Consider the following 14926-nt stretch of genomic DNA (forward strand, 5'->3'; position numbering starts at 1 on the left):
CACAGAAAGGACTAAATTTAGGAAAAAAGGGCATTGACCATTTCATTAAGTGAGCTACATTAGCATTTGTAGAATTTCTGAAATACCTAAGTAATTTTTTTTTTTTTGACTAACATAAGCCGGTTGATTAGCTTCAAAATCAATACATGTGATAAAACATTACTTGCGCAATATAACAGAATTTAAGTTTTAATAATAGTACAACAATAATGTATGATGATGGTCCATGGTACAACATATAAAATGGATCAATACATGCTTCTCTGATAATTAATGGTTTATTAGAAAGACAAGGAAATAGCTCAGTTTTGGCAGAATTTTTACAAGCTAGTTAATTTAAGAAAAGTTGCATTAATTCCATCAGTATCCTGTTTCCCAAGGCATTATGAGTGGATGATCACTTACAAAATAATTTCAAAAGTCTTAGAGTACTCCACTGATGTTTTAAGTAGTATTTGTGAAATATTATATTATATTCGATGATCTTGTCATAGCATCGAATTTATTTCCTAATGAATTGTGTACCATAATGTATCTGATTTAAAATACTACCATTAAGTTAAAGTGAATTATTTTGTATACATAATATAATACTAAAAACTCTTTGTCATGTTTGTGTCATTTAAAATATACTTACGGATTATCCAGTAGCAGTACTATGGGATTAAGTTCTTTCTTTGGTCTATAATATGCCCTGAGAGGAACAATAAAATTATACAATCCATTTCCAGCTGTTTCAGCTGCAACTATAATTAGCTTATTTTTGAATCCATAAGCTTTTGCATCCTCATAGTAGTTGTGCTGGCAACTCTAGAAAAGAAAAATTATACAAAGAAATGCCACTTTTATACTCCACTAATGGTAAAAAATAGTAGGATATATGGAAATATAAAATTAACTTAATTAACATAAATCCTTATTTTCTAATAAATGTGCAGATGGTTACATTTATCTTTGCCCAGCTCTTCAATGTAAGGTAGGAAAAACAGGTATGCATGGAAGAGGCAAATGGATCATTAGAGATGAAGCTTGATGTTTAAGAGTCAGCAGTATGTGTGTGCGCATGTCCGGCTGTACAGTAAACCTTGCTGCTAGATGACAGCTGGGTGTCTATACTGAAAAATTACCTACCTATGACTTTCATTGCCAGAAATATAATAATATTATAACTAAATAGCCTCAGAAATATTTCTAGTACTGATGAACTAAAAAAGGAATGAAGAAAAATGCTGTCTACATGCATAGCAGAGCTGTGAAGGTAACAATGCAAATATTGAAAAGTACAGTAATGAAAATAAGAGCAACAGAAACAAGAACAATACATTGTCAAAGCCCATTGTCAGTCTGAGGACATCTGGTTACACCTCAAGAGTCTGGAATGAGCTGAGATTAATACTACTAAACCAAGAGTGTTTTTAAATTGAAATACCAACATGGGAAACTGCTTTGGTAGTCTACTTTTTCATGTTACATGTCTCTACATGGGTTTCTTTGTCTTTATTTGAGTTGAAATTAGTTCCCTTTGAGATATTCTTTGTCATTGGTCTGCAGTAAAATATTGCAAAATACTGGTGGGAGGAATACATCATGAATAGACAAAAAATAATAAACAAAATAATTAGACCCACAAAGACTACAGTTTTTGTGGTAGATGCATAATAAGAAGTTGTGCTTGGTCAATATGGTCAAAGGAACAAGACAGAGCGTTCAAACTGTGAACAAAAACCAGGACACTATTTAAAATATCTAAGGAAGATGTTTAAAAATGTATCTATTTCTCTATATATTTTCAGACTAAAGAGTGTGACTCAAAAGGTGATTTAAATTATACATATAATGCAGCTGAAGGCACCAATTGCAGAGTACAGTTGAAAATATTCCCCAAATCCAAAGCAAGAAATGAAAGAAACTGAAATAGAAAAGGAAAACTTAAGAAGCCTGGAAGACAGTTTCAGATTATTTAACACATATTTAATAAGAGTAACTTAGAGATATCAGAATCAAAGCGAAGACTTATTTAAGAAAATATTGATGGAGGATTTTCTAGACATGATTAAAAACTCAAATCATCAGGAAACTATGAATCCTAATCCAAATGAAAAGAATGCATAATCCTACACATCGTAATGAAAACATAGAACAGCAATACAATAAGATCCTAAAGGTTGCCACAGAAAAAACAAAGACTACCTACAAGAAACAGAATTGGAAGAAAGGCTAACTTTCCAACTGGGACAAGAAGCACAAAATAAAGGTCTTAAAATGCTAAAAGTAGCAAATATTGGCCTGGAATTTGACTGTAAGCAAAACTAGTTTTGTTTTTTTTTGTTGTTGTTGTTGTTTGTTTGTTTTGTGTTTTTTAAGAAGAAGACAAAATAAGATTGCAAACCAGAACATGACTGAGAAAAAAAATGTCAACAACAAATCTCACTAACAAATTCTAATGACTGTAATCTAGGGAGTAGAAAATTAAATAGAAGAAAGAGATCTAAAGTACCTGGAAGAGGGGGAAATGGCAATAAAAAATGGTAAAGAATGAGGCAAATCTTCAATTAAAGGGTATTAGGTGCACTTTTAATATAAGCAGGTAAAGAAATCAGGTGATTCAAGAGGAGCAAATGGGAGAGTAGTGAGGGGCTGATATTTTGACCCTGTTTATGAAATATGTTAGGGAAAATGAGAATCCCTACAGAAATTAGAAATGGTTAAATTACTAAGGAACATTCCAGGAGACAATGAACAAAATACCAGCCTGCTGACACTTGAACAGACTGTACTGGTAATATGATCTCAGTGCATACACATCATAGACACATGAGTCAACTGTGTAATTTCATCCCCAAATTCTGAAGGCATTGATTTACATAGCAGACACCTCCTACCATCCTAATGCTACTTCCATAACCAATAGTTCCAGATACTTGGCAACCAGCAAAACTTAGAAGCTTTGCCTTTTTTTCTTTTAAAGAGAGTTAAAAATAATAATAAAAAAAAACCATTAGAAATGATACAGAATTTCAGAAAATAAGATACTATGATTCAACAATGGTTGTTACACTGATTTTTTAAGGTGGAAAAAGTGCTAGGTAGTATGGTAAAGAAGCAGCTAATGGTAAATAGTTATTATTCACCTACAAATGCTCAGTTCTAAAAATTTGAGCTTTGCAGATGGATCAGGTTCCTTAGCTGAAGACAAATCTTCTATCTGGGCTCCTAATATTTTATTCCTCTTTAACAGTATATGACAAAGAAGTGACAGCCCCAAGAAATGAGGTTACGTTTTCTGGTGACTGAAATGTATGATATCAGGAAACTTCTTTAAGGAAAATAATATTTTAAACAAAAAATTAGTCATAGAAAAAATTAGTCATGGGAAGAATTGATGCAGGTGAGTAGCCCTGTAATTAAGGATTTTCTAAATTTAGTTATCATAAATGCACAGCTGGAGATAAATACTAAATGTTTCAGAAAATCAAATTAAAATGAAGACTGCAATAAAAGAGCTTCAAAAACCAGAATTATCCATATCAATGGACACAGATAAACATTTAGGTGTGAGAACAAAATTTATAACCAACTTCAGGGAGATAAAGAGGAGTTTTCTATTGTTCTCTTCATCTTCTCCTTCAAGAATGATGACAATAACCAAAATGTATAATGTTTATCTATAACAAAACAGGAATATTAATAAAGTAAATTAAATAATAAGGCTATTAAAGTGAATTAAGTAACTTCTGTTATTAAATCCCTTTGTTATTAAACTGAACATATATAAACCTTACAAGAACACTGCAAAGTTGGTATTAAAATTATATTCAATTTACAGATGAGAAAACTGAAATTTATTGGTGAAGTTAGTTGTCTAAAATGAACAGCTATGTACCCATGTTTATAGCAGTGCAATTTGTAATAGCTAAATCATGGAAGCAGCCCAAATGTCCATCCACTGAGGAATGGAGTAAAAAATTCTGGCGTTTTTATATAATGGAATATTATTATAAAGAAAGATAAACTCGAGGCTTTTATAGGTAAATGGTCACAATTAGAGACCATACTCATAAGTGAAATATATCAGACCTGCATGTGTAAGCAACATATTGTCTCACTAGTGTAAGAACTTGAAAGAGTGAATAAAAACTAGGAGGTATAATAGACATTGTGAAACAGAAGGAAACTGCTCAAAAGTAAAGAGCAACTGGGATGACGGAAAAGAAAAAAGAAAGAAAGGGAAAATTATGTATATATGTATATATAGAGTAGCTAACATAGTTGTACTACTGACCTCTATGGCTTTACTGAAAGGAAAGTTAATGATTAATTATTTGATCAGTCTTGCATGTGTACATTTGTTTTCCTGAGTAACCACTTTGATATATCAATATGTAATATAACAACCATTGTTAATTTCCTGTCACCTTGTCTGTAATTCAGTATTGCTTGTATTGTTCTTGTGCTATTTTGTAAATACATGTCTGTTTGTTAATGTTTTCCTTCTTTTATTTTTAAAATAAAAAAATTAAAATTAAAAAAATAAAATACAACTTCTAAGTGGAGGCCTGGGATTTTAACTCTAACTCCAAATTTTAGCTACAATTAGTAGACTCTTTGGATATCTAGGATTCATATATAAGATTCTTATTTTTATCTATATTGTCCACTAGCTATACTATGAAAAAGATAAAAATACTAGAATTCTCAGAATTTTTCAAATTTTTTTTTGTTTGAGCAGCTTCTTTAGACCATATAAAGACAAACCAAGAATTACTACATCAAGAAGGCAAAAGGAGATATTAGGCAAGCTATGTATGCTGCCTTCTGCTCTATTCATAGACACACTTTCATGTTTATCATATTAGAGCTAACTCCTCATGATTTCAAGAGACTCCACAATGAAACTTTTTAAAATAAAAATGGTAAAATGAATAATGCACATTCATCCAAAGTGATTTTGGCATGGTTTTTATGTTAAGGATTCATAGGTTTGAGATTCTGGTACTCTCTCCTTACCCCTTAAAACCATATCTCCTGAGCCATTTGGTTAGTGTAGAGGAATAAAACATTTCTATAATCTTTAGTGAAATTAAACATGGAAAATTAACCACTTCAAGTAATTAAATTTTTATTTGAAAAGAATATCCTTTAAATATACTTTAGTCACAATATTGTACATATTATTTAAATAGATATAATTATATAGTGCTGTAATTTTATTACTGGGTAAAACAAGGAGTATAACAAGCGCTCACCTTGTCTAATCTTAGGCAGCAAAATGGCACTTTTTCATGAAGGAGATGACAAAAAGTAGGTGAACTTCCTATATATGGAGAATAAGGTGGGTAACCTTTAGCATACCTGCAAAATATATGAAATATTACCATGGAAAATTAAGTTATGATCATGTTCTCTTATTTGATAAAGTAGAACCAATAACTGCATCATAATTATATTTTGATAAAAACAACAGTTTCTAACAAGAGGGTTAAATTATAACTCAGGGATTAAGTTTGGCTTATTACAGACTTGAAAGGAAAGGGTGGCTTGATATTTTTAAATGGCTGAAAAATATCAATGTGATATTTTCTGTCACTGAGAAATGATATGAAGTTCTAATTTTGTATCTATAAATATAGCTTCTTCTAATACATTCTTCTTCACTTATGTACTGTGCAAATATGTCCCTGGGCTCCCAGAGAGAAGAGTAGATGCAATACACAATGTAAAGCCTACCCCATGTATTACCAGTTTCTTTCTAGTTCACAACTAGAAAAGTTCACAACTCTCAGCTTAGAAGATGTAGATATATTTTAATAATAGTAATATTAATTGTTACAAATATATTTAAAGCAAAATGCATCATTTTGATCCACTTTATCAATATTCATCAGCCATGAACACAAAACCAAAAGGGAGCAAATGATTGAGTTAATTAGTTAGAAAGAGTTTTTGCTGCAATCTCATTTAAAATATTACCAAAGACATTTGGTTTGTTTGCTAACATTTACAAAATAGCCACCTGCATATTTTGGCTGTATTGCTGCAAACAGTGGTCTTCTAAAACACAGAAGCATAAATGACAATCAGGAAATAAAAGTTAGTGCCAAGAAAATTCTTTTACCCCTCCCCCACAAAAAAGCTCTGATTTCAATCAGTTTACCTGAGAAACCATACACTTTGGACCTACTTGAAACTGTGTTTCCTGAAAGTGTTGATAAGTTACGCCATCCCTCCAATTACCTCAATATTGTTTTCATTTTATTTTCGAAATAAAAAAATACCACTCAATTATTTCAGAAGTTTAAAGAAAGAATTTCAGTTGCACCTCAAGAGAATGTTACTTGCAAAGACACTACTTGCCACACCTCCCGTTCCCATCCTGGGTCCCATTAATTCTCTGAGGGCTCAGACAGGAACTCTTCAAGAGAAGATTTTATTCAAAGGGTGGAACAAAGCTTGTTGCAGTAGGTGAATAAAAAAAGCACGTGGGATTTTTCAAACGGAGATTTTTTTAAGTTTTAATGTATTTCAGTTTATTTTCATTTAATTCAACCTTAACTGAATTTATGTACAGGTATTGGGAAAAGGTTAGGATCTGATAGTACCAAAGCCACTATTATCGGTACTACTGCTAAGAGTAATCAATGTTTACTTACTACTTACGGTGCACAAAACATTGTCTTGAGCACTTTTTCTCTATTGTTTTAATTAATCTTCATATAATGCTGTGAGGTAGTAATTATGTGTAGAGTACTGGTCAAGAAGTTGCAGGTCAGGTCGTTTAATTTAATTTAATATGTCACCAGTACAAGGTGGAGCCGGAATGGGAAATAAAGTCTATTAGACTCTACAGTCAAGGTTGTGAGCTGGTACACTTCCTTTCTCCGTTCCTTTTGCAAATGCAATATGTCAAATAAGATACATAAACAAATTCTATTTCAAGCTAACATGTGCCTCATATGACATAGCTAGGCTGTAAAAATGAAAGTGTACAAAAGGGAGAGAGTATTTATTTTATTCACAAATAAAAATACTACAGTTACGTGTGGAGTGCAATAATTACTAATTGGTGAGAGAAAGAAAAGGCTTAAGGGAGAAAGCTGCACTTGCATGGCAGTGAATAAGTGATTAAACATCAACATAGACATGGAATAGAAGATATTAATGGTAGAAGGCACAAGACCATAAACATATGCCTGTGAAAATGCAGCTTATATCCTATGAATATGAATATATATAAAACGTATATAATACATATCTGAATATTGGATAATTTAGACAAAAATGAAACTGAAAAAAGTATGATGAAGCCAGAAACTTGAAGGCTTAGAATGCTCTGCAGTCAAGACAGAGTGTGGCCAATAGGCTGATTGTTTTGGTTCAGTAGTGAAGGAATGAGTCTAGAATGTCCATCAGGTAAGAGTTTTAGCCTCTTCATTATGGATGTGGTACCTAAATATAATACTTCAGGGTATTAACCAAAAAAAATTTTATACTTAAGAATATCTAAACCTACTCTAAGTTTGAAGAAATTTCTTCATCTGGTGCAGTTTCATCTTCTGATTGGTCACTTAGAAGATCACATGTTTGAATTGATGATGTGTCTGCCACCTCTAAAACAGGAGCAATGCTAGGTCTTCTTATTTCTTTGCTTCCCTCTACAGGAAGAGACAGCGTGGGACCACTTGCTGATCTACAACTTGTATCTTGTAAATCTATGGCCACGGTACCTAGAGCAATGAAACATGAAAACACATCAAGACGTTTGTCACCTATATGACATACTGATGTGTGATGTAAAAGTTAACAACATATAATCATCATTAGCTACATGCACACACACACACATATCATAAGTAGTGAAAGTTAATTATTTGCTTTCTCTTGCAAACATTTCCCTGGGTAACAAATCTTTCTCAACTCCTTGTCTTTCTATTACCAACTTCCAAGCCATTTCTTGGCCCCCTTTTGTGAAAAATCTTTTAAGAGTTTTCTAGACCTAGTGTTCCCAATTTGTCTTTTATCATTCCTTCCTCGACCCACTCAAATCTGGCATTCCTCAGTGCTACTTTATTGAAAGAACAGTAATCATTCCATTGCTAAATTCAACTGACAATCACTAGTCCTCTTCTTACATGACCTATGAGCATCCTCTGACGTGTCTTATAATGCAACTGTCCTCATACAACTGGCTCGTTAGTGCTCTAGACCCCTCTCCTCTGGTTTTCCTACCACTTTGCCAGTAGACCCAGTTTCTGCTAGGCTTTTTTCACCTCCCTGTTGCTTAATGTTGGTTTGCTGCGAAATCTGTTCTTTATCTTTAGAATTTTGTTTCAGTACTCATTTTCTTAACGATCTTTTCCTTGTCTTATGGCTTTACAAGAATATATAAGCTCAGAAAGCCAAAATTTGATTCTGCAAGCTGCACCTCTCTCCTGAAACAGAATCCTTATATCTAACTTTCTGTCTGACTTCTTCCTCTTGATGTCTAATACTCATCTGAAATCCAGTGTGTTCCAAACTAAACTCTTTATATCCCCTGGCACCCAACGTGCATTCCTCACAGCTTTATCTCCATTGATATTTCCTTTATCTAGTGGCTCAAAGCAAAAATCCCAGAGTCCTCCCGGATTCTCTCCCCTCATAGCTCAGCTGCATTTCTGTAAGGGATCCTGTGCACTGCAGTCTTCAAGATACATCCAGAATTCTGTCTGTCTTACCATTTCTATTTGAAAACACCCTGACACTTGCCTCCAAACATCTATTCTCCATAGCAACTGGAGAATCTGTTTTAAAATATGAGTGAATTTCGGTGGGTTCAGGCAGTTGCCCTGCTTAAAACCTCACAATGGTTCGCTCTTGCCTTAAAAGGCCAACATGATCTGACCTCTCCCCATCTGTCCCTCTTCATCTCCGATGCTTTCATTATTTGCCGTCCCAAGTCACAGTGCTCGTTCGCTGGTCCAAGAACACCCAGTCAAGCTCCCAGTAAGTGCACTTTGAGCTAATCACTGTCTCTGCCCCCAGTGTTTTTCCTCCAGACATCTACTCGACTAAATTCCTCATTTCCTTCCAGTATTTGGTCAATTGCCACCTCTCTAATGAGGCTGCTAAGCAAATCATTTAAAAATCTAGTCCTCCCTAAATTTATAATTCCTTCTGCTAGCTCTGTTTCTTTTTTCCTAGTACTTATGACTTTCTAACAATAAATAATTCACTGAATTGATATAATTTTTATATTTATTGCCCATCCTTCCCATATTTTGACTAATTTTTTAAAAGTCACTAATAGTTATGAGTTGTGATATGTATTAGGTATCTAATAAGTAGTTGTTGAATTATGAAAATATTTACCTACTTAGGCCATGAAATACTTTTTAGAAAGTCGATTTTTTTTAGACTATGATATAAAGGATTAGAAGCGGTTACTTAGATAATAATGGGGGTAGAATGCACTTGTGTCAGCAGTTAAGGTCCACTGGTGAGCAAACATTAGTGAGGACTGAAAGGAATTTAGGATGACAGGAGTTTAAGAGAATAATTAAAAGTGTAGTAAAATGTGAGGCCATAAAAATAAGAAGTCATTTTTAAAAGCCCATAAGTAAAGTGGCTATAATTTATCTTTCAAGTCCAGCACTCCTAGGAATGAAATAGAGCGCTCTTAACAATTACATTGGAACTTGGACTTCCCTAGGTAAACTGGGATTGCCTCATACAGATATGAATTTTTGGTCATTCTGATGATGATGCTGTTAGACGTTTTTTTACTGAGTAAAAGGCAACTGGTAAAATGGCTGATTGAGGAGAATGACATTACCCAAATTATCTTTAAAGATGATTACCATGCTGTGGGCTGGAGAACAGAGTACAGGACAGCAAGATTGGAGACAAAGAGAGAAGACAAGGAATCCAGCCCAGCAGCTCCAGAAAAAGAGGCACAGACTCGGGTGACATTGGGTAATGGGCATGAGAAGATATGAATGGTTTTAGGAGCAATCCTGTGATCAGATTTAATAGAATAAGACGACTTATGAGGTATGGCAGGAGAGAGGCAGTATAAGTCAGGTTATGGCTTCACAAATTGCGAAACAATGGTATGTTTGTTTTTAGCAAACAAAAAAGGAGGGAAGCAGGTGGGGAGGTTCAATCTTTTGTATTGATTACTCCTGTAAGAACTCAGACAGAAATATCTGCTGGCCAGTTAAATATTGAATATTGCTGTGGAAAGAAGTTTACATTAATAACTTAGGAAAAGAAAATGTGATCCTCTGGAGCACAGCTGAATCCATGAGACAATCTGGAAAGATGGACATGCGATGCACAGAAAAGACACTAGATTTTTCGAAGAAAGCATGGCAGATGTTACTATTTGCTATAAAGACAGTCAGTGGAGGAAAGGGAGGACCTTGCTCAAGGAATTTCAGTGATATGATCAGAGACTGAACTGAATAAAGACACAAGCAGCATAAGATTTCAAGGCTTCAGAAGAAGGCAGTATGCTTGAGGAATTATGAAGGTGTCATACCAGGAGGTTCAAAAGTACCCATGTTTGTTCATATGCATAGACATGGGGAAGCGGAGGAGATGAAAGGATGATGGGATGAAGAGGGGGAGGATCCACCTGCCATTATGCTAAATTAATTAATTAATTAATTAAAAAATGAAATTGGGTAACAGGGATGAATCAAGAAATGCAGTCTTTGAGAAGAAAAACGAAGGTGGGTCCATTGCTTAAGTCAAGGCTTTAGAATTACTTAAGAGGCAGTACATATTTTTCTTGTGCAAAAACTCTTTATAGATCTTGAGGGGTTTGGTGATAAAATATTAAGACTATTCTTATTTGTGGTGATCTGCTGTATTTCTTTTTCTTGTCCTTTTCTTCTGTGTGTGTGTCTGTGTGTGTGTGTGTGTGTGTGTGTGTGATAGAAGCAAGTCAATGATGAGAATGAGATGGGAAATGGAAATAGAATTTTGAGAAAAACATACTACGGGAAACAGTCTCTGTGAATAATTGGATAGATAATGTACATGATAAATATAGTAATCACGTACTTACAGTATATAATATATAAAACAAGTATTGACTATATTTTTGTAATGTCTTACTTTTCCTACTTTAACATTTCATTCTGTATATCTAGTCATAGTTTGTAATATGAACATGGATTTTCAAATTTGCTTTGAGATTTTACTAAAGTGAAAGTAAGTTTATCATTCCCTTTTTAGTATGGTAAAGGCTACCTTAGGCTTACTTTTTTGGACTTCTTTGTACTTACCCATGCTGGCAATTATGCTATGTACAGGTAATCTGGAAGGTCCATGATAAAATGACCTTGGGACATTGCTTTTCCTCTGCTGGTCTTGGTTCTTAAATGCTGAGTTCTCTTCTTTGGTTATGTTAATGTAAAAGCATATGTCTGTTGCATTCATAATATACCGAGGGCCTGGATTCAGCAAAATGTTTTTATTATCCTCCCTCCTAACACCGATCAAGCAGACACCAAACCTTAATTTAAAAAGAAAAGAAAAGAAGAGTTTAAGAATTATAATTCAGCCAAGGTCTTAGGATCTATCTATTTTTTAAAAGTTTAATTAAGTAAGAAAATCAGTAAACTGTTGTAAGGCAGAAGAAATCAAAACTGCAAATCACAGAATTTTGAAGTTTAAAAGAATCCTTCAAGTTAAAGCCTCTCATTTTAAGGGAAAGAATGATGTCAATGTAAAAACAGATTCTTATATTATTAGTACAAATATAACTGTGACAAAATGATAGTGAACATAAAACATCAGAGGACATACCATACAAAAAGAATAATATTTTATATAAAAAATTACTTTGTTCAAAAATAGAAAGAAAATCTCTTTAATCAAAAAAGTTTATGAACTATTGGCCTAAAGAAAGAAACTTAAGGAGATCATCTGAAAGCAGGCAAGGCCCTCTGAATTCCTTTTAATATTATTTCTAGCATGTTTGATATACTTTAAGTTTCAGAAACATTTTTTAAAAAATCCTGAACAATTGTGCAGTATAATTAGGAGAAATAAGAACTTTAGAAAGTACAGTCTACTTTAATATTTCTTCTATTAAATTTTGTGTTATATACCAAATAGAAATTCTCTGGAGTATTTTTATTTTAGCATGTTCTACATTAGCACAGTTTAAACAAATTCTTAAAATATTTTTACACAGTGATAATATATATATACACACATATACATAGAATCACATTGAAAATCAAAATGGAATAATATTAGACTGGTAGAATATACTATATTATGAATCCCTAAGATACAGTATATTCAAAATACAGATAGTAGATTATTTTATAATGTACCTACATTTTTATTTCTTACATAAATATTTTTCTCAAAAAGGAAAAAAATTTGAATGCTTCCATTTTACTTTTACATTCTTCATGGAAAACAAGAGCCATTGGGAATATTTTTCTATTTGTGTGGTTTTTAGATATTTTATTATTACTTTGTTTAAATTTTTGATCAACTCTAAATTTTAGTTCTGTAAGGAAGATACATTTCTATTTTTCTTAAGTTGCTAAAATGATTACTACTCCTGAGTTATAATTTGCTCTTGATAATCTCAATTTATAGAGACCACACAATGGTGAGAGTTCAAATGTGATGGTAGTCATGTCAAAAATTTCAAAACAGTTTAAATTCCTATGCACTAATATGGGTTGTGTTGTAGAAACTGTTTAAATGTTTTGATACATAAACTGACTGATTCATTGGTTGATATTTTAATTGACTGATGTTTCCTGGAACCAGAAACGTACTTTTTGTGGGCATGGAAAGAGGCATACGTAAAACTTTTTCCTTCATATTCAGCAAAAAATGTGCTTTCTTCTAAAACAATGTGGTACACTTCATTCCCAGAGCACCTGCCATAGGTCTTCTGCCATTGTTCTGGTGATTGCTGGCCTTCCCTGCAACACAAGCACACACACATACACACACAGACAGAGAAAACACATGAGTGTGGCAGGGAGAAGAGGCTTACCATGAAATTGTTTCCCAACTCTGAGAAGTAGCAGGCACAGTTCTCTCCAAAAATATGAATTTAACAAAGTGACTAAAACAACCTTCAAAATTAATGCCCAAAGTATTATCATCATTATTTTGATTTTAAAGAGTAAAACAAAACGTCAAAACATGATACTAGGAGAATAACAATAGTTAATATATTGCATTGTTATCTTCAAAGTAGTTACTCAGAGTGCAAGATAAAGGCATGAAACATGGTCCAAACAATATTAGTACAAACCTTTCCTTTTAATGAACTAAGACAAACTAGTAGTATAATTATTTTAACTATCTTGGATACATATTTTTTTCTTTTCCCTTACTTGTTTCTCCTTATCCCATCCCAACTTCTCTTTCCTTTTGAACAGTTTCCTCCCTTTTCAAAATACCTATTGTACATTTTCAATCTTGTGTATTCTTTCAGCTTCTCATACTAGGGAGACAATATGATGTTTACCTGTGAATCTGATTTATTTCACTTATGACTATGGTTCCCAATTATAGCCATTTACCTCTAAAAATTTTAAGTTTATCTTTCTATATTGCAGAGTAGTACACCATTGTATAAAGGGAGCACATCTTTGTTATCCAATCCTCAGTTGATGGACATTTAGGCTGTCTCCAAGATTTAGCTATTACAAATTGTGCTGCTGTAAATATGGCTGCATATATTGCTGTTGCATAATGTTTATAATTCTTCTGGGAAGATACTCAGAAGGGGAACAGCTGAATCAAATCAGACCTCAAACCCTAGTTTTATGAGGAAACTCCACACTGATTTCCACAGGGGTTGTACCAGTCCACACTCCTACCAAAAGTGGAGAAGGGTCCCTTTTTCCCCACAGCTCTGCCAGCATCTCTTATTGGTTGATTTTTTTGATTACAACCATTCTTTCTGGAGTGAGGTGAAATCTCAGAGTTTTTTCAATTTGCATCTCTTGAATGACCAATGATGTTGAACATTTTTTTCATGTATTATTTGACATTTGTATTTCTTTATCTGAGAAATATGTATTCATGTCAGATGCCCATTTTTTCAATTGGGTCTTTGAGTTTGGGGGGATCTGATTTTTTTCAATTCTTTATGTGTTCTAGATATAAGTCTTTTGTCTAAGGAACAATTAGTTATAATTTTTTTCTGCTCTATGGGTTTTCTTTTCACTCTGTTAGTGATTTCTTTTGTGTGGAAAACTTTTTAATAAACTGAAATCGCAATTGTTGATTTTTTGTAGTATTCCCTGTTGGTCTGGGTTTTGTTCGTGAAGTCTCTGCCTGTACCTATGTCTTCAAGATTTCTACCTATTGTCTCTTCCGGTAGGTTTATTGTTTCTGTTTTAACATTTAAATCTTTGATCCATTTAACTTTAGTGTAGTATATAGTGATAAGCATGGGTCTAGTTTTAGTCTTTGCCATAAGGAAATGCAGTTTTTCCAGTAGCATTCATTGATGAGTCTATCTTTCCTTCCTGTGAACATGTTTGGCCCTTGTCAAAGATAAGATGGCTGAGTGTGTTTGGAGTTGCATCTGCATCTTATATTCTGTTCTACTGATCATCAGGTCTTTCTTACCATTACCATGAGATTTTATCACAGTGGCCATGTATTATAATTTCAAGTCAGGGATTGTGATGCCCCCTGACTTGTCTTTGTTGCTCAGAACTGCTTTTGCTATTTTAGGTCTCTTCTGGTTCCAAATGAATTTTAGGAATGTTTTTCTCTCAATCTGTGAGTTACATTAATGGTATTTTGATTGGGCTTGCATTAACTGTGTACAGCAGTTTTGGAAGTATGGCTACATTCACTATGTTGTTTCTTCCTATCCATAAGCAAGGTCAAAATACTTTTTTAAAAAAGTTTATTTTAAAAAGTGTGGTTTCTTTTGTTCTAGAAT

The 14926-nt window shown here is 33.3% G+C and overlaps 1 protein-coding gene across 2 annotated transcripts in view; it reads right to left on the bottom strand.

The window, feature by feature from the left end:
* Kcnt2 (potassium channel, sodium activated subfamily T, member 2) overlaps positions 1 to 14926 on the bottom strand; it is a 360773-nt gene that overhangs the window by 100717 nt on the left and 245130 nt on the right. For both annotated transcript variants that reach the window (XM_005375111.2, XM_005375110.2), the window contains exons 15-19: positions 12789 to 12938; positions 11271 to 11500; positions 7511 to 7724; positions 5247 to 5352; positions 638 to 810 (exon numbers count right to left, since the gene is read on the bottom strand). In XM_005375111.2, the coding sequence (XP_005375168.1) occupies positions 638 to 810; positions 5247 to 5352; positions 7511 to 7724; positions 11271 to 11500; positions 12789 to 12938 (873 nt within the window). The remainder of the gene's footprint in view (positions 1 to 637; positions 811 to 5246; positions 5353 to 7510; positions 7725 to 11270; positions 11501 to 12788; positions 12939 to 14926) is intronic.

Source organism: Chinchilla lanigera, unplaced genomic scaffold (genome assembly GCF_000276665.1).
Source record: "Chinchilla lanigera isolate Chin_1 unplaced genomic scaffold, ChiLan1.0 scaffold00005, whole genome shotgun sequence".
In the NCBI taxonomy this organism is placed as follows: domain Eukaryota; kingdom Metazoa; phylum Chordata; class Mammalia; order Rodentia; family Chinchillidae; genus Chinchilla; species Chinchilla lanigera.